We start from the raw sequence: 24,115 nt of genomic DNA, 5'->3' as shown, positions 1-24,115 counted from the left end.
CGGACCAAACTGGATTTATTAGAGACAGATACTCTTCTGATAACATTCGCCGTCTTTTTGATATTATTGATCAAGTAAACGCACAGAAGACCCCTGTCCTGCTGGCTTCACTGGATGCTGAGAAGGCGTTCGACAGGATGGAGTGGAGCTTTTTGTTCTCAGTCTTAGAAAAGTTCAATATGGGCCCAAACTTTATTAAATGGATCAAATCACTATACTCTCATCCAAATGCCATGGTGACTACTAACGGACTGAACTCTGACAGATTCCCTTTGGGACGGGGCACAAGACAAGGGTGCTCGCTATCCCCCCTGCTCTACTTGTTGGGGGCGGAGCCTCTGGCAGAGTTGATAAGGAGCAATTCAAGTATTACAGGTGTTCCTGCAGGCGGCCTGCAGCACAAGATTTCGCTTTACGCGGATGATGTCTTGCTCTACATATCCAACCCTGAGAAATCCCTTCCTCCCATTTTAGACACAATTGCTCAGTATGGCACGTTTTCAGGTTATAAGATAAATTTTAACAAATCCACTGTCTGCCCTCTCAATATTACACTCACCAGTTCTATGAAGACACTATGCCCATTCCAATGGAAGACACAGGGGTTTCAATACCTTGGGATATTCATAACACCAGATCTGAATAGGCTTTTCAAGGAGAATTATCTTCCACTCCTGGATCGAATCAAAAACAACCTCCAAACCTGGATCTCCCTCCCAATTAGCTTAGTAGGAAGAATTAATGTAATCCGTATGAACATCCTCCCTAGACTGAACTATTTATTTCAGATGCTCCCATGCTATCTCCCAGCTTCCTTTTTCAAAACAATTAACCAAAGCATCACCAAATTTATATGGGGCAATAAAAAACCTAGGATCAAGCTCTCCACTCTATCGAAACCTGAATCTAAGGGCGGTCTTGCCCTTCCCTCCCTTCAATTGTACTACTGGTCTGCCCAAATCCGCAACATGCTAACATGGATCACAAACAGACAAGAGTCAACGTGGATCCAGATAGAAGCCCAATCCTGTGGTTCATTGCCACTAAGCTCAACTATATTCATTAATAACTTTAGTGAAGTGGGCAACATAGCCAAAACATTTGTGATTTACAGCACCCTACTAGTGTGGAGGGACTGTAAGAAATACCTGGGCATCTCCTCCCAAATATGCTCTCACTCGCCTATAGTAGGCAACCCAGACTTGCCAAAAGCCCTGAGGGATGCCAACTTTAATCTTTGGCATACTCTAGGAATCAGGACCTTTTCAGACCTATTTCATCAGAAGACCACTACACTGAAATCCTTTCAAGAGCTCTGCAGTGAATTCAATGTGCCAAGATCCCATTTTTTAAAATATCTTCAAATTAGACATGTCATCTCCTCATTTACTTCCAAGAGGAGGTTTAGAACTCAGTTGAACGAAGTTGAAACCCTTCTTGTCACAGCACAATCCATTAAAGGCAAAATATCCTATATCTATAGACTCCTTTCTGAGAAAGGAGGCTCCTCCTTTACTCCTTTGAAAATAATCTGGGAAAAGGACCTTGGTCTGACTATCAGTGATGAGTTATGGGCGGAGGTTTGCGACAGGGTATACTGCTCCTCTACTAATGTAAAAATGAAAGAATCGAATTACAAATTTTTGTACAAATTTTATTACACTCCCTTGAGACTCCATAAAATGAAAACAGACATTTCTCCTAACTGTAAAAGATGTACCTCTGAAAGTGGAACCTATATGCATGTATTTTGGAGCTGTAGAGAGATTGCCAGATTTTGGCAATCTATACATACTGCTGCACAGAAAATACTAGATGTACAGTTTGATATGACCCCGTGTCTCTATCTTCTTAATGCCCAGCAGGACTTTGTTCTTGATCCTGACAGAGAAAATTTGCTCATGACCATTACATACTTTGCTAAGAAATGTATCCTTCTATTGTGGGCCTCTAGTACCTCTCCTACATTTAAAATGTGGATTGACCAGATTGTTGACTTTCTCCCTCTTGAAAAGCTCACTTATGACCTCCACAAGAGACAGCCCAAGTTTGATAGACTCTGGTCTCCACTACTCCACTATATCTCAAATTGGACAGAGTGAATGGGGGGATCGGGGAGGTGAGCAGATGCGTGTTGTGTAAGGTGCTGTAAAATCTAAAAACTAATCATTGGCTCGTCATCTCAGCTAAGGCTGGAAATAGCAAATAAGAACCTTGATAGTGCTGCTGCAAGTTCTACATTTTAAATTTTGTTATAATTATTATTTGTGTGTATGTGTGTATGTATGTATATGTAGGTATGTATATATGTATATATATATATATAACATTTTTTTATTTTTTATTATTATTATTATTATTTTTTTTAAGTCTGTCACATCTGTGAATGTGGAATGTGTTTGGTTGGTTGTTTGAAAACTTAATAAAACTTTAAATTGAAAAAAAAGAAAGGGGAGAGAGATTGACACTTCTGGTCTGTCTGGTGTAGCATCCTGATTTCAGACAACATACAGTATATCACTAATTACAACCATACAGGTACAGGGCCATTCTCCTACATTGTTCTCTCCTCTGCTGTTTTTTTTCTCTCTCTCTCTCTCTCTCTCTCTCTCTCTCTCTCTCTCTCTCTCTCTCTCTCTCTCTCTCTCTCTCTCTCTCTCTCTTCCCCTCTCGCTCTCTCTCTCTTCCCCTCTCTCTCTCTCTCTCTTCCCCTCTCTCTCTCTCTCTCTCTCTTCCCCTCTCTCTCTCTTCCCTTCTCTCTCTCTCTCTTCCTCTCTCTCTCGCTTCCCCTCTCTCTCTCGCTTCCCCTCTCTCTCTCTCTCTCTCGCTTCCCCTCTCTCTCTCTCTCTCTCGCTTCCCCTCTCTCTCTCTCGCTTCCTTTCTTTCTCTTTCTTACAGGTGGTACTATACAGAGTATCTTTACAGGTGGTACTATACTGAGTATCTTTGCAGGTGGTACTATACAGAGTATCTGTACAGGTGGTACTGTACAGAGTATCTTTACAGGTGGTACTGTACAGAGTATCTTTACAGGTGGTATTATACAGAGTATCTGTACAGGTGGCACTGTACAGTGTATAGTGAGATTGTGAAACTCCTCTGGTTAGTCTAGACTGTGTCAATATGTACTTATTAACTGTCAATATGCAAGCAACTGTGTTCCAATCAGAATGGCAAACCAACTTTTGAACAGACTTCAAAGAAATCAATATCTCTGTTGCATAATTTTTGTCCCAGACAAGAAACAATTCATCGTTAATTGTTATGATTGCATCGCCAGTACTGTTTGAGGCCAAAACTACAGTGGTTCTTCCTTTAAAAGTTGTGGCGTACTGTTGCACAGCTTGCGGGGTGCCGCAGAATTCTATGGCACGTTATTTAAGTGTCAGCCATTGTTGCCAGAATGACGCAATTTACCACAATCTGCCACCATCTACCACAAACGGTTGCGGCATAAGCTCAAAACTTTTAAAGGAAGAACCACTGACTCAGTGGCAGAAAATACAGTCTTACTAACTGTATCTCTCCATGCCCCTCCGTTTCTCTGGACAGGTGAATGTGTTCCTGTCCTTTGTGGTTCCCATGGTAGCCATATCTGTTCTGAACGGGGTCATCGCCAGTCAGCTGCTGCGTATGTTCAGAGAGAAGCAGCAGGACAACCGCGTCTGCATCGTCGAGGGTAACCCTACCATGCTGAGTGTTGCTGTGGAGCCAAATCGCACACAGTCGCTGCGTCATGGAGTCATGGTTCTACGTGAGTATACAGTGGTTGCTCCACTCACAGTTTTGCGTTTATGCTGCGGTACTTAGAGGTAATTTGTGGTTTAGTACAGTACCCTGCGTCACCACTTCATTGCTACAGACCACCACAAGGGGGCGTTAGAGCACTGATTATGCTTTTGGGTCCTACTGTGTCTCTAACTGACAATGAATGGGCGACATAAACCTAAATAGAAATTGTGCATGACTTCAGTATTACTTCAGTATTTTTTATTTGTTAGGATTATTTTGCTCTTACTATAGTACTGTAGCCTACTCCCGACCGGTCACGTTGTACAGCACCTGAGTGGCACAATAGTCTAAGACACTGCATAGCAATGCAAGCTTTGTTGCTACAGATGCAGGTTCAATACCTGTGCCGGCCTTGACCGTGAGATGACTGTAGGTTTTTGGTTTCTCTCCCTCTAAAAACAGAAATAAATCATTCTAAATAACAAACTGGCTTTATTTACAAATTACTGACAATGTCTCACCCCATGTTCAGGAATGGCCTTTTTCTCGCTCATTTTACGTTATTTGAAAACAAAATCATCTCCAAAATATTGTTATTTTTTAAACAAAGCAATTATTATTATTATTAGTTTAGAATGATATAAAAGCCTGTTGGATATTCTCTCAGATATATTATTAATCCTGTTATTAGCAGGACAATATATATTGGTCATATTGGTCATGGCTCCTGAGTGGCGCACAATGGGATTACCTTTCAGTTCTCCAGCTGTATCCACTGAAAGCGTGCGAGGTTCAGGGCACGAGGGCAGGGGGCACGGGACGGGTCGCAGAGCCGGGCACAGAAGACCGCCCTAGCCCATGAGGAGGGGGAAGGGGGAGTGGACCCCCACCACACTGGCAACACTAAGGGGCATTACATTAATAACGCCGCTGAGTAGGGAAACGTTCCCACTGTTCTGTTCTTAGTGCCAGTTTGCACGTTCAAACTAAAACAATGTAACTAATAATGACATTTTTATGTTTTCTTTAAAAAAATAATGATAAAAATACTCTTTCAAAATGACGATGTTTATTTAGTTATGGATCCATAACGAATTACTATGGGAATAAATATCACTGAATTACAGACATATCCTCCAATCCTCTATATGTAATTATTGGCGGAGAGTCACGTCATATTTTACGATATACTGTTGGCCTACCGTAGGCGACATGAGTCTCACTAGTGTTGAGTAACGTGCTGTTAAAAGTGGTGTAAGTCTTATTTATTTAAAGAGCATATTGAAGTTAGAAGCAATAGGATTAGAAGCAGTAGTCTACAACTATTTTAGCACCGTTTCGCGCTGCTCTGAGACAAGCACGGGGACTTGTCTTGATAAATCAATGAGATTTTTATTTTCACTGAATCTCCGTTTGGGTATTGGTTAGACTAGAATTAGAAAAGTAGGGTGTAGAAATGATATGCTCTTAGTGTAACCTTTATTTAACTAGAAAAGTCAGTTAAGAACAAATGCATATTTCCAAGGACAGCCTACTCCTTCCTCCTTGTCGGGGAATTGAACCCCAGTCTCCGGCGTGCCCGCACAACATGGGGATTCTTTAGCTAAATAGCCCAGTGCTGTACTCCCAACCGTCACGTTGTACAGCGCCATATTTTCCGTTCCATCCTAACAGAAACCCAGAGGGTTTTTCATTTTTCTTGGAAAAGAAACACCATAATATTAATAAAATTAATTAAGCAAGTACCAGTGAAATGTTTGGACACACCTACTCATTCCAGGGTTTTTCTTTATTTTTACTATTTTCTACATTGTAGAATAATAGTGAAGACGTCACAACTATGAAATAACACACATGGATTAGGTTAAGGAAAAATTCTAATTTAGGACAGCCTACTCCTTCCTCCCCGTCGGGGAATTGAACCCCGGTCTCCGGTGTGCCTGTATTCTTTAGTACAGCCGCTATTGAAGGCTATTAAATGCTTCTCAAAGATGCCCGCTGGTGGTCAACTAGCACTAACTAGCATTATTGGTACCAGTGGTTCACACTTAAATAACGTGCCATAGAATTCTGCGGTACCATACAAGCTGTGCTGCAGTACGCTGCAACTTTTAAAGGACGAACCACTATACAATGGTGCACATGCACGCACATGCACACACAACACTGAACTATTCCTTCAAGTGGTAAAAATGCATACACACGTCTGTTTGTATGCTTGTATGAACTACAAAATCAAGAAGAGAAGTCCACTCTCTTGACTGTGTGCCATTAGACATTAGAAGTTGGGGTCTCAACTACTGTGAGATGGCACCCATTCAGCCTGAGCCAGCCTCACTCTCCTTATCTCCAAACCCATTCCATTAGCACTCCATTATAGGACACACTATCTAAGAGAGAAAACCCACTGCCAGCTTTTTATACACCTTATTAAGGCTGAATAAATCATTTTCATCGATGCACCCAAAAAAAAGGATAATATTATCTCACAGCTTTCTCCATCTGCTGTGCGTGGCTAGTTGGCTACACACATGACCAAAGCTTCAAAGGACAAGTTAACCTCCTTCAACTCCTGATTACCATGACAACGGTATGGAGCTGTTTCTTTGTGACATGACTCACGGCTGCATGCATTATTAGCACAATGCCTCGTCCTCCTGGAGTGGAGCCACTCAGTGATTACATGCACTTGAAACAGTAGTGGGCAACAATCCTTTTAGTGAATTCACTGCCCGCTTATAAATTAATAAAAAAGATAATATTTCTAGATTAACGGCTATATACACTCCCCTATGTATTTATTTGGACAGTGAAGCTAAAACTTTTAATTTGTCTCTAGACTCCAGCATTTTTGGATTTCAGATCAAATGTTTTATATGAGGCGACAATATAGAATGTCACATTTTATTTTAGGGTTATTTTCATACATATCTGTTTTATATAAGATATAAGATGGCACCGATGGAGAACCAACATCTTACAAGTTCCAACCCAAATATTTAGTTACTTTTTCAGTGTTTATACTATTTTCACATATATGACCGCTAAGCACTTTTGGACATCAATTTTGACTTCAAATTCGACTTCAACTCCAACTGTTTCTTTGTTCACTCCAGATGCTATTCCTATGTTTTATGAGCTACCAAAACGCCGCAGGTGTAGACATGCTAGATGGGCTGGCATCCTTGTGAAACTGCGATGCAGAGAAAATCGTTGGGCACTCCCCTCAGTTTTATTGGCAAATGTCCAGTGAATGACCTTCGTTCGAGAGTCACCTACAAGAAAGACTTGAAAAACTGCAATATTATATGCCTTGCAGAAACGTGATCATAGAACTCAGTGGCTTCTCCATGCTGTGGCTCAGTTGGCTCGGGAAAGTCCAAAGGGGGAGAGGTGTGCCTCTTCATGAACAACAGCTGGTTCGCTGCTTCCAGTGTGAAGAAAATCTCGAGCTTAAAACCATTCTACCTCACTTCTACCAACACATTTCATGTGCCTCTAGGGGCCCTAAAACTCTAGACACCTTTTATTCTACAGAAACGTATACAAGGCCCTCCCTCACCCTCCCTTCGGCAAATCAGACCGTGACTCTATCTTCCTGCTTTCTGTTTACAAACAAAAGCTTGATGATTGTGTTGGAGGCGTGTGTGGCCGTGCAGTCATGGGCGAACAGGGAGGACAGGAGGGGGCTGACTACGCACCCTTGCGGGGCCCCTGTGTTGAGGAGGAGTGAAGTGGAGGTGTTGTTTCTTACCTTCACCACCTGGGGACAGCCCATCAGGAAGTCCAGGACCCAGTTGCACAGGGCGGGGTTCAGACCCAGGGCCCCAAGATTGATGATGAGCTTGGAGGGTACTATGGTGTTGAAGGCTGAGCTAAAGTCAATTAACAGTATTCTTACATAGGTATTCCTCTTGTCCAGATGGGATTGGGCAGTGTGCAGTGTGATGGCGATTGCATCGTCTGTGGATCTATTGGGGCGGTTAGAAAATTGAAGTGGGTCTAAGGTGTCAGGTAAAATACCGGTGATATAATCCTTAACTAGTCTCTCAAAGCACTTCATGATAACAGAAGTGATTGCGACGGGGTGATAGTAATTTAGTTCAGTTACCTTTGCTTTCTTGGGGACAGGAACAATGGTGGCCACTTCAAACATGTGGGGACAGCAGACTGGGATAGGGAGAGATTGAATATGTCTGTAAACACACCAGCCAGCTGGTCTGTGCATGCTCTGAGGACGCGGCTATTTTTAACCCCCCCCCCCACCCCATTTAAAAATGAATTTATTAAATGTCAATCTAGCAAACCAGGCAACTAAAATAATTTTCCAAGCAATGTCATAGTTAATTTCTAGCTTGTTAGCTAGCTAGCTAATGTTAAGACTCGATAGCCTAGGTTTCTCAAATGATTGCCTCGCCTGGTTCACCAACTACTTCTCTGATAGAGTTCAGTGTGTTAAATCGGCAGTCTCTATGGGGGTGCCACAGGGTTCAATTCTTGGGCCGACTCTCTTCTCTGTATACATCAATGATGTCGCTCTTGCTGCTGGTGAGTCTCTGATCCACCTCTACGCAGACGACACCCTTCTGTATACTTCTGGCCCTTCTTTGGACACTGTGTTAACAACCTGCCAGACGAGCTTCAATGCCATACAACTCTCCTTCCGTGGTCTCCAACTGCTCTTAAATACAAGTAAAACTATATGCATGCTATTCAACCGATCGCTGCCTGCACCTGCCCACCCGTCCAGCATCACTACTCTGGACGGTTCTGACTTAGAATATGTGGACAACTACAAATACCTAGGTGTCTGGTTAGACTGTAAACTCTCCTTCGAGACTCACATCAAACATCTCCAATCCAAAGCTAAATCTAGAATTGGCTTCCTATTTCGCAACAAAGCATCCTTCACTCATGCTGCCAAACATACCCTTGTAAAACTGACCATCCTACCGATCCTCGACTTTGGCGATGTCATTTACAAAATAGCCTCCAATACCCTACTCAATAAATTGGATGCAGTCTATCACAGTGCCATCCGTTTTGTCACCAAAGCCCCATATACTACCCACCACTGCGACCTGTACGCACTCGTGTGGGGAAAAAAAGAAAGAAAAAAGAAAGATAGCTGGCTAACCAGTTCAAATAATGACCATATCACTACAGCACTTTGTACAGCACTTTATGACATCAGCTGATGTAAGGGCTTTGTAAATAAATTTGATTGATACTACCAACCAGGTTCAATGTTAGCTAACATTAGGCTATAACTAGCAATGCCAATGGCTGTGAGATACAAATAATATTACTACACAGATCATACACCTAATGTTAGCTAGAGAGCCAGCCAGCCAGCTAACGTTAGCTAGCTAGCTAACAGTACGCTTTAACTTGAAATGAAAACAAATTTCTGACAAAATTTGAAACGTATAATATCTGAAAATGTAGTTAGCTAGACTATCTTACCCGTATACATGATTGGATGTTTCTCCCTATATGTCATGGATGCCATGGTTGCCCTTAGTTTGAAGATGTAATCCGGAGACAGGTGTTTTATACAACAGCCTTCTGTGTGTTCTCTTTTTGACTCCCTCTGCATATTTTCATTCAAATGCCAGAATTTCCTTAACTATCATACTCTAATTCCATCGGGCATTCCACTGATTTCAAAACTCGGTCCTCGAGAAAGTGGAAAGCGACACTTTTGTAGTTATACTACGTGATATCTTTAAAAAAAAGCCACGTTAGGAATGATTACCTACACATACTGACCAGCTCATGTTATAGACAGAAGCGTGCTACATGGCAAACCAATTCAAACTCATCTCTCGGCATGTCCAGCCCATTCATTATCTCAGCCAATCATGGCTAGCGGAAAGGTTCCTGTCTTTTTCTGTGGCTAAACCAACTAGGCTTGTAATTTAACAATTGTATTTGTATTTACATATGTTATTAAGGCACATGAAAGTTCACATGTTCCCGAAAGCATTTCTGCCAAAAAACGCATTTTGATAAATATAAAAAGTTTATGTTCAAATGCCTCTCCGGTGAAGTAGTGAAGAGCAACATGCGCCTAGTTTCTTGAAACAAGTCACATATTTGTACTGTGTACTTGAGCTTGTGTCCTCAAAAGTGACTACACCTCAGCAATTTAAAAAACGTTTACCAGAAAGGTGAGATTTTAACCTTTAACCAAGTATGCAACATTACTACTTATTGTCTTATGGCCCTCTCAGGATAACTAGTTACTTTTGGGATTACATTTTAGATTGCATTTAGTTGCATTTAATTGGTTTTAAACGTTTAAACTTCACTGTCCAAATAAATACATAGGCGAGTGTAGTAGTACAACAAGACCATTACTGTTGACGCTTAACCTTGGTAGCAGACATTGCACACTCTAGCTCTGGCCTGTCACTCTTGGCTCTAGTTGCAGTCACACTGCATGACAGGAGAAGGGGGAAGGCCCGTGCTTACAGAGCGGAACTCAGTGTACTTAATGTGAGTTAATGTGTGTGTAGTGGCAATTCTAAAAGTCACTTCTATAGACACCAACAGTTTGAATTAATGCGTGTGTAAGAGTGTGTGTGTGTTCATCATTTTGTTGCATTTTTCTCTTTCCCCTCTGTACCAAAGGACAGGGCAAAGGTCAAAGTGGGCCGAGCTATTTCTCTGACCGACTTATAGGTCAGTCATACACTCAGGTCCATAGCTAAACTTTTAGCGTGCTGTAAATGTATTAATGTTACTTTCCTACATATTACAGCATGGATAGAGTTGGAAGTTAACCAACACTGGAATAAATCAGAGGACTTAATCACTGTAAGAGTATATCCAGTCTGAGTCTTTCCAAGATGAGACAATGAGAAGTTAACCAAACAGTTTTACTCTTTCATGTTTGCTCTGTGTTAATGTGTTGGATGTGTAAATCTTTATACGCCTGCTGCTTCCTGCTAACGGGCTGGATGGTGGGGTTAAATAGGCTTTGATCAGATCCACTGGGCACACACCGGTTGAATCAACATTGTTTCCATGTCATTTCAATTAAATTACATTGAATAAACCAGCCAGGTCACCCTTGATACAAGTCAGTATTCGACGTCCATCTTTGTCTGAGGATGTTGGAAGATGACGTAGAAACTGGCCACTAGGGGGCGACGGTGAGCGCTGTTACATTCAAGTAGGTATCGGTTTTGCTAGGGCGTTGTGGACAGGGATGACAGATGCCTCTAGATTCCAAAGGTCGCAAGTTCAAACCCAGCAATAATAAAGTTGTTTTTGGGAAATCTTTGTTTGAAGCCTCTCCCAAAACCTTAACCATTTGGGAGTTAATGACTAACCTTACGATTTCAAAGTTAATGCCTAAACTTAACTTTAAACACTTAGAAATTTGACATTTGCAACAACTTCCAAATTTGATGTGTGAGAAACATGGATGAACGTCTAATTCTGACATGAGATTGTGAGAGCTAGTTGGAGCTCCACATGCTATCACTGTTCAGACAGACAGACAGACAGCGCTCTGACTGATACAAAACCCCAGCGAGAGCCCCCTTTCTCCCCGCTCTTCCATCTCTTCCATGTGCTATAGAGCCAATTTGACAAAGACACAGGCCATTTGTAAAGGCAAGACAATGAAACCTGCATCTTTCAAAGACTAAAACCACTCTTCCCTGTACACTATATTGTAGAATGTCAACAGAAATGCGTCTTGCTAGCTAGGAGTTCTGACCTCTAATGACCAATGGATACAATTCCCTTGTTATTGGGTGTTATGGCAGCCTAGTGGTTAGAGCGTTGGACAAGTAACCCAAAGGTTGCTGGTTCAAATCCCTGTCCTGACAAGATACAGATGTGTTGTTCTGAACAAGGCAGTTAACCCACTGTTCCCTGGTAGTAAATAAGAATTTGTTCTTATGCTGTTCTGTTTCAAGATGAACTTGATCCAAAATGTAATATCACTTCTAGCTGATAATCATATAACAGCTATCACAATTATATTCCTTCCCCCGAGATTTAAGTTTTGTCATTGTTCCTTCTATCAGATTATCAAGGACCAATTATAAAACATATATCAGAGTGGATTGGAAAGCAGCCGTGTTAATTGTGGTATACAGACACAATAAGATTTGACAATAATACGTCTCCAGGCAGCATCTCTAGTGGTCCTTTATGGTCCGTGACTAAAGCCAGGGCTCAGATTGAACCACTAAGACACAGCTTGCAGGGCCAATGATACATAGCCTAATGGATACCCATATCTATGGTAATATTTCAACCTTCGCAATTATCGAATGAAAATGGTTTCATTATTTAGCTTTTTAGACCCTAGATCAGTGCCTACCAAAACTAATGTTGGCACCCAGAACCAAATTTCAGAGACTAGCCAAAACACCAAACTTGGTTTGAAAATGTAAAGTCATTTCGTAAAGGGGACAAACTTTTCTGCTCTGTTTCACAATGAGTAGAATTCAGATACCAAACTTTAGAGAACATCTCAAAAATAAAAAGAACTTCTTTCATGGACCACATCACTCAGGGTGGCCAGTGTGTGGATGACCGGGTTGAGGGAAACCGATTGGTTTGGTCTGAGAGCTGGAGTGAAACCGCCAGCCTGGTAGGTATTTATCATGACAAATGAGTTTCCCTCTGACTCTGACAGCTGATTGACTGCCAGCGAAGAGCAATCCAGTCACACAGAGTTTTTTTCTGTCACCGCAGAGTGTGTGTGTGTTCCACACAGATTGAGACTGCAAAAGCAGACTGACGAGCTAAACATTAACATTTTAGAAAATATGGTATAACCGTTGGTGTTAGGATACAAGAAGAAGTAAAAATATTTACAATTATAACTTTATTATAATTTAAACAATCTACTTATATTGCATACAAGTGATATCAAATCAAATGAAATTGTATTTGTCACATGCGCCGAATACAACAGGTGTAAACCTTACAGTGAAACGCTTACTAACAAGTCCTTAACCAACAATTTTTTAAAAAGTGTTAAAGTATTTACTAAAATAAACTGAAGTAAAAAACTTTTTTTTTGAAAGAATATAATAGAAAAATAAGAAATAATTAAAGAGCAACTATAAAATAATAGCTAGTGATTGTGGCTGCCGCTGCATTGATAATGGTCTGCTATGCAGTATTTGCTCTCTAGGTGTTTCATCTCTAGGGTCAAGAGGATTTGAGAGTGGTGTTTGACTAGATGTCCCGTGCCGTGTGATAAATAGTAAAGTAGTGATAGGCTACCTGAAAAGGTCATATCCCCATGAATCACAGGGTAATGTCAGGTATGAGGTAGAAGGAGACTTCCTCATTTAGATTAGGACAGGAGAGGCTGAGATCATGTCTGTGATACATCATTTCCTGGTCCCCATAGATCATTGAGTTCCGTTAGAACCCTCATGAGAACTTTCTTTTTGCAGTTTAAACTCCACACAGAGGATTACAAGGTTGCCCTTTAATTAACCTCTGACCTTTCAGCTGCCGTAACCTCTCACCACCACCATCTTGTTTTAATACCTTTGGACAGCAGACTGTCCAGCCTGAACTAGAGCTTTGTGGGTGTTGTCTAATGTTAGGCGTCATTCAGTGCTTCGTTGGAGTGGAGAGGTGAGGTAATAGGAGAGATGTCAGTCCGGACGTCATAGTCAATAGAGCACAAGTGGAATCGATGGCGAGGATCAAGAACAACAACAACAGAAGAGGACAGCCCCTGAGCCCAGATCACCTTGGGAGTGGAACACGGAGAGAAGATGAAAGAGAACTCAATAGTACTGACTAGTACCACATGAATCATAGATGGAAGCCAATCCCAGCGCATGCTTAGTTTACAATGAATGAGCATGAGATAGTCTTCATATTTTATTAGTTTTATTATTTTGTGTGTATTTTTTGCTGGTTTCAATTACTGTGATTTTTACTTTGGGCTTTATTGTGTTTTATCCTCAAAATGTTGATGTATGTGATGCTGTCTCTGGCTGGAGCAACCTTTTGATTTTAATGATCAAATAAATTCAATCAATCAAACTAATTAGTTTTTTTGCTTTGGTTAATTTAGCAGAATGTTAATTACCTACAGTATACTGCAGTGGTATTATAATACTGTTCTGCTGTGCTAACTGTGAAAGCAATGCTAGTCTCAGACCTGCTGCACCTAATTCAACTGTGCAGGCTTTGATCTTGTTGCATCCCAAATGGCATTTTATCACTGCAAGTGCACTACTTTTGACGAGGACCTATAAGGCTCTGGTCAAGACGAGGACCCAGAGGGCTCTGGTCAAGATGAGGACCCAGAGGGCTCTGGTCAAGATGAGGACCCAGAGGGCTCTGGTCAAGAAGAGGACCCAGGGGGCTCTGGTCAAGACGAGGACCCAGAGGGCTCTGGTCAGGACGAGGACCCAGAGGGCTCTGGTCAAGATGAGGACCCAGAGGGCTCTGGTCAAGACGAGGATCCAGAGGGCTCTGGTCAAGATGAGGACCCAGAGGGCTCTGGTCAAGATAAGGACCCAGAGGACTCTGGTCAAGATGAGGACCCAGAGGGCTCTGGTCAAGATGAGGACCCAGAGGGCTCTGGTCAAGACGAGGACCTATAGGGCTCTGGTCAAGATGATGACCCAGAGGGCTCTGGTCAAGATGAGGACCCAGAGGGCTCTGGTCAAGATGAGGACCCAGAGGGCTCTGGTCAAGATGAGGACCCAGAGGGCTCTGGTCAAGATGAGGGCCCAGAGGGCTCTGGTCAAGATGAGGGCCCAGAGGGCTCTGGTCAAGATGAGGACCCAGAGGGCTCTGGTCAAGATGAGGACCCAGAGGGCTCTGGTCAAAATTAATGCACTACGGGGATAGTCTGAATATTACAACATGTCCTTACCTTAATCTCTGTCTGTCTGTCTGTCTGTCTGTCTGTCTGTCTGTCTGTCTGTCTGTCTGTCTGTCTGTCTGTCTGTCTGTCTGTCTGTCTGTCTGTCTGTCTGTCTGTCTGTCTGTCTGTCTGTCTGTCTGTCTGTCTGTCTGTCTGTCTGTCTGTCTGTCTGCTCTCTCTCTCTCTCTCTCTCTCTCTCTCTCTCTCTCTCTCTCTCTCTCTCTCTCTCTCTCTCTCTCTCTCTCTCTCTCTCTCTCTCTCTCTCTCTCTCTCTCTCTCTCTCTCTCTCTCTCTCTCTCTCTCTCTCTCTCTCTCTCTCTCTCTCTCTCTCTCTCTCTCAGGGGCTGTGGTTGTTGCCTTTGTGGTTTGCTATCTACCCTACTACATCCGGCGCCTCATGTACTGCTACGCAGAGTTTACAGAGTGAGTAACACACAGTCCATGTATCCACCAGACATCACATACTTTACCAGACAATAGGTGTACATCCACCAACAAGAGGCATGGTCAGAGGGTCATCCATCAGAGCAGGGTGACATAGAGGGGAGATCAGCCATCCAGTCAGAGGGGAGCTCAGCCGTCCAGTCAGAGGGGAGCTCAGCCATCCAGTCAGAGGGGAGCTCAGCCGTCCAGTCAGAGGGGAGATCAGCCGTCCAGTCAGAGGGGAGATCAGCCGTCCAGTCAGAGGGGAGCTCAGCCGTCCAGTCAGAGGGGAGCTCAGCCGTCCAGTCAGAGGGGAGCTCAGCCATCCAGTCAGAGGGGAGCTCAGCCGTCCAGTCAGAGGGGAGCTCAGCCGTCCAGTCAGAGGGGAGCTCAGCCGTCCAGTCAGAAGGGAGCTCAGCCGTCCAGTCAGAGGGGAGCTCAGCCGTCCAGTCAGAGGGGAGCTCAGCCGTCCAGTCAGAGGGGAGATCAGCCATCCAGTCAGAGGGGAGCTCAGCCGTACAGAGTACATAGATCTCCCTGATTAAATTAGCATAATTTGTCAGAGTAATCAGAGCGAGAGTTTTAGCTAAATCTCTCTCTCTCTCTCTCTCTCTCTCTCTCTCTCTCTCTCTCTCTCTCTCTCTCTCAAATTCAAATTCAAATTCAAGCTGCTTTATTGGCATGAAAAACATTATGTCAATATTGCCAAAGCAACAATGTATACAATATACATTGTAATACAATTAAAACAATGACAAATAATAATATAGAATGGCAGTAAATAATAATACAAAATTAAATATAAAAAATAGTAACAATAAAATGGTAACAGTCAATAGTCGAATGTAATGTATGGTGTAATGCACCACTACCACCACCACTATCATTAAACTGCTATCATACCATTACCACCCATACCATTACTATTTGGAATGATAAACAACAATAATAATACTAATAACAATAACAGTAATAACAATAACAGTCATAATAAGTAAGTTACTGCTTACTATGCAGATGTTATTATTCAGTGTCCCTCTGGCTATGGCAGGCAAATACATATTTGGCTGCAAGAGGAGCCATTGCTCCTTCGCCCATGAGTATTTTTAGTTTTTCCTCTGGGTTTAATAAGTAAAAATTTGGAATAAATGTAGTCATTTCTGTGAATAATGAATCTCTTGGTGAGGAATATTTATCACAGTAAAGGAGAAAGTGCATCTCTGTTTCTATCTCCCCTGTCGTGCAGTGACCACATACACGCTCCTCTTTGGGTAGCCATGTCTTTTTATGTCTGCTGGTTTCTATTGCCAATCGGTGGTCACTCAGCCTGTACTTGGTAAGGATCTGTCTCTGCTTCGAATCTCTGACAGAGTAGAGATATTCAGCCAATTCATATTCTCTGTTTAGGGTCAGATAGCAATTTAGTCGGCTTTGGGATTTTGTTTCGTTTTTCCAATGTTGTAAATATGAGTCCTTTGATTGGTTCATGATTTTGTTTATTGGAATTCTTTCTTTTGAAGCAGTGCCGGTGTCAGCTTGGTTGGTTAGGTCCAACACCAGCTGACTGAGAGGGCTCGTTTCTGGGCTCAGCTCTTGGGTTTGAAGTGCTTTAAATTGCAGACTCGAATTTGGACTTGAATTTAGATGTAGCCAAAATTTTAATGATCTTTTCTGTATTTTCATTATTACTGGAAAGCGGCCCAATTCTGCTCTCTCTCTCTCTCTCTCTCTCTGTCTCTCTCTCTCTCTCTCTCTGTCGCTCTCTCTCTCTGTCTCTCTCTCTCTCTCTCTGTCTCTGTCGCTCTCTCTCTCTCTGTCTCTCTCTCTCGCTCTCTCTCTCTCTGTCTCTCTCTCTCTCTGTCGCTCTCTCTCTCTGTCGCTCTCTCTCTCTCTCTCTCTGTCGCTCTCTCTCTCTGTCGCTCTCTCTCTCTCTCTCTCTCTCTCTCTCTGTCTCTCTCTCTCTCTCTCTCTCTCTCTCTCTCTCCCTGTCGCTCTCTCTTTCTCGATTGTCTGACTACACTCACAATATATGGTTTCCTTAATTGAACCAAACGCACACCATTGATTAAATGATTCCAAAGCTAAGGAAGCACAATTTAAACAAGATACAATTTAAACAAAACTTTATAATTGGATTGTGATGTTATGCTGTCAGCAATAAAGGACATTATCATAATTTTTACAATTTCAGAGTATTATTTCAACATCATAGTGTGAAAATATTTTTTTTCAAAAAACAGGAAAATTGAGTTTTAGACTGCACTGCCATTTTAAGTGGTGTACACTCACCCTGCTGAGAGAGAACCTACCTCTCCAGCTTTGTCTACGTCAGAGCCTGGAGAGGTTAGAGCAGCGATTTCACTGCTGCATACGAGCATAGCATACAGTATAACATCTCTGTAGAGAGTTGTGGCCTACATTCAGAGATGCCAGTATGATAAGTGAGACGAGACTAGCTTAACCACCCTGCTCAGCTCCCGGAAGTGTCTGTTTTAACTTTAGGTGTGATTTTTATTTTATTTTATTTATTCAGGTTAGGGTTCAGGTTAGGGTTCAGGTTAGGGTTCAGGTTCGGGTTCAGGTTAGGGTTCAGGTTAGGGTTCAGGTTCGGGTTCAGGTTAGGGTTCAGGTTAGGGTTCAGGTTCAGGTTAGGGTTCAGGTTAGGGTTCAGGTTAGGGTTCAGGTTAGGGTTCAGGTTCGGGTTCAGGTTAGGGTTCAGGTTAGGGTTCAGGTTAGGGTTAGGGTTCAGGTTAGGGTTCAGGTTAGGGTTCAGGTTAGGGTTAGGGTTCAGGTTAGGGTTCAGGTTAGGGTTCAGGTTAGGGTTAGGGTTCAGGTTAGGGTTCAGGTTAGGGTTAGGGTTAGGGTTCAGGTTAGGGTTCAGGTTCAGGTTCAGGTTAGGGGTTCAGGTTAGGGTTCAGGTTAGGGTTAGGGTTCAGGTTAGGGTTCAGGTTAGGGTTAGGGTTAGGGTTAGGGTTAGGGTTAGGGTTAGGGTTCAGGTTAGGGTTCAGGTTAGGGTTCAGGTTAGGGTTCAGGTTAGGGTTAGGGTTCAGGTTAGGGTTAGGGTTCAGGTTAGCGTTCAGGTTAGGGTTAGAGTTCAGGTTAGGGTTCAGGTTAGGGTTCAGGTTAGGGTTAGGGTTAGGGTTCAGGTTAGGGTTCAGGTTAGGGTTCAGGTTCAGGTTAGGGTTAGGGTTCAGGTTAGGGTTCAGGTTAGGGTTCAGGTTAGGATTCAGGTTAGGGTTAGGGTTCAGGTTAGGGTTAGGGTTCAGGTTAGGGTTCAGGTTAGGGTTCAGGTTAGGGTTCAGGTTAGGGTTAGGGTTAGGGTTCAGGTTAGGGTTCAGGTTAGGGTTAGGGTTCAGGTTAGGGTTCAGGTTAGGGTTCAGGTTAGGGTTAGGGTTCTGGTTAGGGTTCAGGTTAGGGTTCAGGTTAGGGTTCAGGTTACGGTTAGTGTTCGGGTTAGGGTTCAGGTTAGGGTTAGGGTTCAGGTTAGGGTTCAGGTTAGGGTTAGGGTTAGTGTTCAGGTTAGGGTTAGGGTTCAGGTTAGGGTTAGGGTTCAGGTTAGGGTTCAGGTTAGGGTTAGGGTTAGTGTTCAGGTTAGGGTTAGGGTTCAGGTTAGGGTTAGGGTTCAGGTTAGGGTTCAGGTTAGGGTTAGGGTTCAGGTTAGGGTTCAGGTTAGGGTTCCTAACCTGAACCCTAACCCTAACCCTAACCTGATATGCTTCACAGGTGTACTTCACCCCTTTATCATCTTAGACCTAGTGGTCAATTTAAACACATCTGTCTTGGAGAGGACGGTAGGAAAACATTTGGTAAACAATAATGTGGGTTATAAAGTGGAAAACTATGAGCAAACATTTCCCTTAATTTACAATGACACATTAGTTGATATGTTGGTATTGTATCTGTCAATAAAACACATTGATTCTTTATCCCCTCCTCCCTCCTCCCCCCACCTCCCTGTGCTCCCCCCTCCCTCCTCCCCCCCCCACATCCATGTGCTCCCCTCCTCCCTCCTCCCCCCACCTCCCTGTGCTCCCCTCCTCCCTCCTCCCCCCACCTCCCTGTGCTCCCCTCCTCCCCCCTCCCCCCCACCTCCCTGTGCTCCCCTCCTCCCTCCTCCCCCCCCCACCTCCTTGTGCTCCCCTCCTCCCTCCTCCCCCCACCTCCCTGTGCTCCCCTCCTCCCTCCTCCCCCCCACCTCCCTGTGCTCCCCTCCTCCCTCCTCCCCCCCACCTCCCTGTGCTCCCCTCCTCCCTCCTCCCCCCCCCACCTCCTTGTGCTCCCCTCCTCCCTCCTCCCCCCCACCTCCCTGTGCTCCCCTCCTCCCTCCTCCCCCCCACCTCCCTGTGCTCCCCTCCTCCCTCCTCCCCCCCACCTCCCTGTGCTCCCCTTCTCCCTCCTCCCCCCACCTCCTTGTGCTCCCCTCCTCCCTCCTCCCCCCACCTCCATGTGCTCCCCCTCCCTCCTCCCCCCACCTCCCTGTGCTCCCCTTCTCCCCTTCTCCCTCCTCCCCCCCACCTCCATGTGCTCCCCTCCTCCCTCCTCTCCCCCACCTCCATGTGCTCCCCCCTCCCTCCCCCCCCACCTCCCTGTGCTCCCCTTCTCCCTCCTCCCCCCCACCTCCATGTGCTCCCCTCCTCCCCCCTCCCCCCCACCTCCCTGTGCTCCCCTTCTCCCTCCTCCCCCCACCTCCCTGTGCTCCCCTTCTCCCTCCTCCCCCCCACCTCCCTGTGCTCCCCTTCTCCCTCCTCCCCCCCACCTCCCTGTGCTCCCCCCTCCCTCCTCCCCCCCACCTCCCTGTGCTACCCTCCTCCCACCTCCACCTCCACCTCCACTCACCCCCCCCCTCCCGACAGGGAAGGCTATGATTACTACCACTACTTCTTCATGGTGACCAACGTCCTCTTCTACGTGAGCTCAGCTGTCAACCCAGTCCTCTACAACCTGGTCTCAGCCAACTACCGGGAGATCTTCTTCAACACGCTCCGCTGCTTCTGCGTGCCGTGTCGTCGCAAGAAACAGAGACGTGTTCTGATCAGACACTCCACCAGCATCTCCAGTAACCACACCTTCTCCTCCAACATCATCAAGGAGACCGTCTACTGACCACCCCCCAAAAACCACACCCTGATAACACCGTCTACTGACCACCCCCAAAATCCACACCCCTGATAACATTCCATTTCAGAACTGCAGTGTATGGAATCTATTACTCAGTAGGACTCCATGTATGTTTGATGGGGAGCCTGGTACTGTGAATCACTGACACGTTGTGCCACATAAACACAAAAAAATATCCACAATTTGATATATTGGTGCAATCATCGGAAAGAAAGAAAGAATGGGGGGGGGCGGAAAGAAAGATTAAGGGTGTAGATAAACTCAAATTACAAAATTACATTGGTTTCCTGTAAGCAGGTTATGGACAAGGTATGACAGCAATCCATGCTTTGGCTTAGTTTTCACATGCTAACATTTTAGCATTTGTGGCACAAATCCCATTCAATTCATGGGAACGATATTAGCATTTGTCGCGTTTCATGTTCAAATCATATGTGTGACTTTGTTGAGATACACAATCAATTTTGGGCACTTTTGAACATGGTACGCAAAAAAATGCTAATATCGGTCTGATGACTGCGGAAACAGTGCCAGGGCAAAAGCATGAATTTATGTAATACCTTGTCCATATGCTGCTTACAGGGTAATCAAACCAACATGTTATTTTGTAATTTGGGTAAACCATTCCTTGGCGTGTTGGATATAGTCGTCTTTAGCATTGTAAATATTGTAAACATGTATGTACATTCAGATTTTTATAGAACTGTCAATGCATTCTTGGTTTTATTCACATACAGTACTTTACAAAATGATATGATGACCATGAGAACAATCTGCACTCATCAAACATATGATCTTTGAAATATGAGGCAAAAAATTATATTCTGTGAAATTTACCAGGAAGTGACTTCCCCTCAGCCTTGTCGTTTCTGGAGGCTTTTTGAATGACCTTCAATGGGTAAAAATTTTGCGCAATGGTCTTCAAGCAAAAAAACTTAGTACATTTATCCAAAAACACTCATGTATTTTTATCTATATATCTTAAATGCATTTTCACAAATGTAATGACATAATCGTGAAGCCCATTCAAAAGGTAGGACACATGATACTAAAGTAAAGTGGAAAGGGCAGTAACTGGGTCTATTTTTTTAAAGATACAGAGAACGATTGTCAAAAATGATCTGCTGCGGATGTAACGTCAGGAAAGAGTATTGATCATAATAAATAACTTGGCCTTGCTGTTGTCTGCTCGGACTGTGAATGTTAACTAAAATACAGAGAGAAGATCTACTATTTCATGAAGAGGGAGAAACAGATGGCATTCACAGCTAATGGGTGATCGGCTGTGGTGTTGAGCCCTGTAGGTTGTTCTAGAATGACGACCCCTGACCCTTTACAGCTTTTGAGACACTGCTGTTGGAATATTTAAGACGTACCACACCACTGCACAATAGGTCACTGTGAATCCCACTGTGATTCAACACATCTTTAACAGTGTTTTATTTGAGATGAGACTGTTTGAGGCTTGTATAATATTAACACTACATTGTCTTCTGTACTTAGGCTATGACCTTTGAACCCATAACAAATTATTTTTTAACATCTGATCTTGAGAGTAATGCTGTAACAGAGCCAGCAAGGGGATGAGAGTGGATGGCATGAGCAACATCCAAGATGGTGTTACAAGACAGAGCACTCAATGGGACACGATATGGACTCTGGTCTTTGAAGCCTGGAGAGGAGAGAGCTCTGTAGCTGACCTGAATGTAGTCCACAGCACCCTGTCATGACCACTGAGAGTCTGTGCAATACATTGTGTCACATGGACAATGACAAAACGAGTGACAGATAAAATAATGGATACTGTGATTCAGACTCTGAACACACGATTAGAATGAATAAAAACACTGAAAGAACCAATGTTGATGAACGTGGATGCAGGAAATAGATATGATTTGTGGGGACGTAAGAGTTGAAATAAGTACATTCTCCTGGAGAGAGAGAGGGAGGGAGGGAAGTGGCACTCTGAAGAGTCCATACGTCAGCATCCACTTCAAGGATGAGAGAGAAACCGAATACAATGAACCAATGCTCTTGGAATTCAATGAGGTATTGTAGGCTACGTAAGAGGGAAAGGAATCCATTCACGAGTAAGGGTACCTGTCCTGGATCTGAGAGGGTAGAGCATCTTTATGGTGCTCCTCATGCTGAGAGGAGAGGAGAGGAGAGGAGAGGAGAAGAGGAGAAGAGAAGAGAAGAGAAGAGAAGAGAAGAGAAGAGAAGAGAAGAGAAGAGAAGAGAAGAGAAGAGAAGAGAAGAGAAGAGGAGAGGAGAGGAGAGGAGAGGAGAGGAGAGGAGAGGAGAGGCTACGGTGTGTCACATCTGCAGGCTCTGATGGACACAAGAAAAGCACTGAGAAAGGCAGGCCAAAGGAAGGTCTGTTATGACAGCGTCACACAGCGTCACAGTCACTGACTGCTGTCTCACAGAGCGCTGATATTCCACCTCAACAGCTTTTAGTTTGACAGAGCGCCTCCAACAACATTAGACATTTTAATATACAACTTTAAAATAAGAACTGAGTGTGTGTACGTGCCTGCTGCCTGCCTGGTACCCGAGTGTCTCAGAAACCTCTATGTGCTTTCATAAGTGTGTAAATGTTTCCATTTCCTTCGCTTTGATGAAAAATATACATTGGCAATATTGCAGCTGCATTTGCCTACAATACATTTATTTTTAGCCAAGGTATCTCTTGACTATTAAGGGTTTTACGAACAATACAATGCAATGTACTCATAAGGAACACCAATACACTTTTGTATATAGCCATGGATGTAGATTGTAGAGTTCCCACAAATATAGTCAAAGACATGACATATGTCGTGCTTTGATGACAGTGTAGTGCAAGGCTATGCTCAGGACATCTAGCTCAAACTGCTTCTGACAGATGCTGTTGTACGTATTCATGATGTTTATCAGAGCTTGTTGCTCATGGTGTACACCCCCTGTTGCTTACACCCCCTGCTGCATACACCCCCTGTTGCATACACCCCCTGTTGCTTACACCCCCTGTTGCTTACACCCCCTGCTACATACACCCCCTGTTGCATACACCCCCTGTTGCTTACACCCCCTGCTGCTTACACCCCCTGTTGCTTACACCCCCTGCTGCATACACCCCCTGTTGCATACACCCCCTGTTGCATACACCCCTGTGCTTACACCCCCTGCTGCATACACCCCCTGTTACTTACTGTAAGGCATGTGCTCTATGCCGACAGTGATGACTTTGTTATTGTTTGTAACTTGTGATGTTTTTATTAGGGACAATGGAGGAATATTTCTGCTATATGTCAGTTCTATTCTGTATAGATGGTTCTGCTGTCAGTTCTATTCTGTATAGATGGCTCTGCTATCAGTTCTATACTGTATAGATGGTTCTGCTATCAGTTCTATACTGTATAGATGGTTCTGCTATCAGTTCTATACTGTATAGATGGTTCTGCTATCAGTTCTATACTGTATAGATGGTTCTGCTATCAGTTCTATACTGTATAGATGGTTCTGCTATCAGTTCTATACTGTATAGATTGTTCTGCTATCAGTTCTATACTGTATAGATGGTTCTGCTATCAGTTCTATACTGTATAGATGGTTCTGCTATCAGTTCTATACTGTATAGATGGTTCTGCTATCAGTTCTATACTGTATAGATTGTTCTGCTATCAGTTCTATACTGTATAGATGGTTCTGCTATCAGTTCTATACTGTATAGATTGTTCTGCTATCAGTTCTATACTGTATAGATGGTTCTGCTATCAGTTCTATACTGTATAGATGGTTCTGCTATCAGTTCTATACTGTATAGATGGTTCTGCTATCAGTTCTATACTGTATAGATGGTTCTGTTATCAGTTCTATACTGTATAGATGGCTCTGCTATCAGTTCTATACTGTATAGATTGTTCTGCTATCAGTTCTATACTGTATAGATGGTTCTGCTATCAGTTCTATACTGTATAGATGGTTCTG

The 24,115-nt window shown here is 43.6% G+C and overlaps 1 protein-coding gene across 1 annotated transcript in view; it reads left to right on the top strand.

Moving 5' to 3' along the window:
• LOC139543035 (neurotensin receptor type 1-like) overlaps positions 1 to 21,011 on the top strand; it is a 57,369-nt gene extending 36,358 nt beyond the window's left edge. Inside the window, exons 2-4 of the mRNA XM_071349142.1 lie at positions 3,553 to 3,754; positions 14,944 to 15,025; positions 19,879 to 21,011. Coding sequence (XP_071205243.1) covers positions 3,553 to 3,754; positions 14,944 to 15,025; positions 19,879 to 20,128 — 534 coding nt within the window. The 3' untranslated portion in view covers positions 20,129 to 21,011. The remainder of the gene's footprint in view (positions 1 to 3,552; positions 3,755 to 14,943; positions 15,026 to 19,878) is intronic.
• Positions 21,012 to 24,115: the final 3,104 nt, after the last annotated feature.

Source organism: Salvelinus alpinus, chromosome 17 (genome assembly GCF_045679555.1).
Source record: "Salvelinus alpinus chromosome 17, SLU_Salpinus.1, whole genome shotgun sequence".
Lineage (NCBI taxonomy): Eukaryota > Metazoa > Chordata > Actinopteri > Salmoniformes > Salmonidae > Salvelinus > Salvelinus alpinus.
The sequence above is the reverse complement of the archived record's forward strand: the minus strand, read 5'-3'. Positions and strand labels throughout refer to the sequence as shown.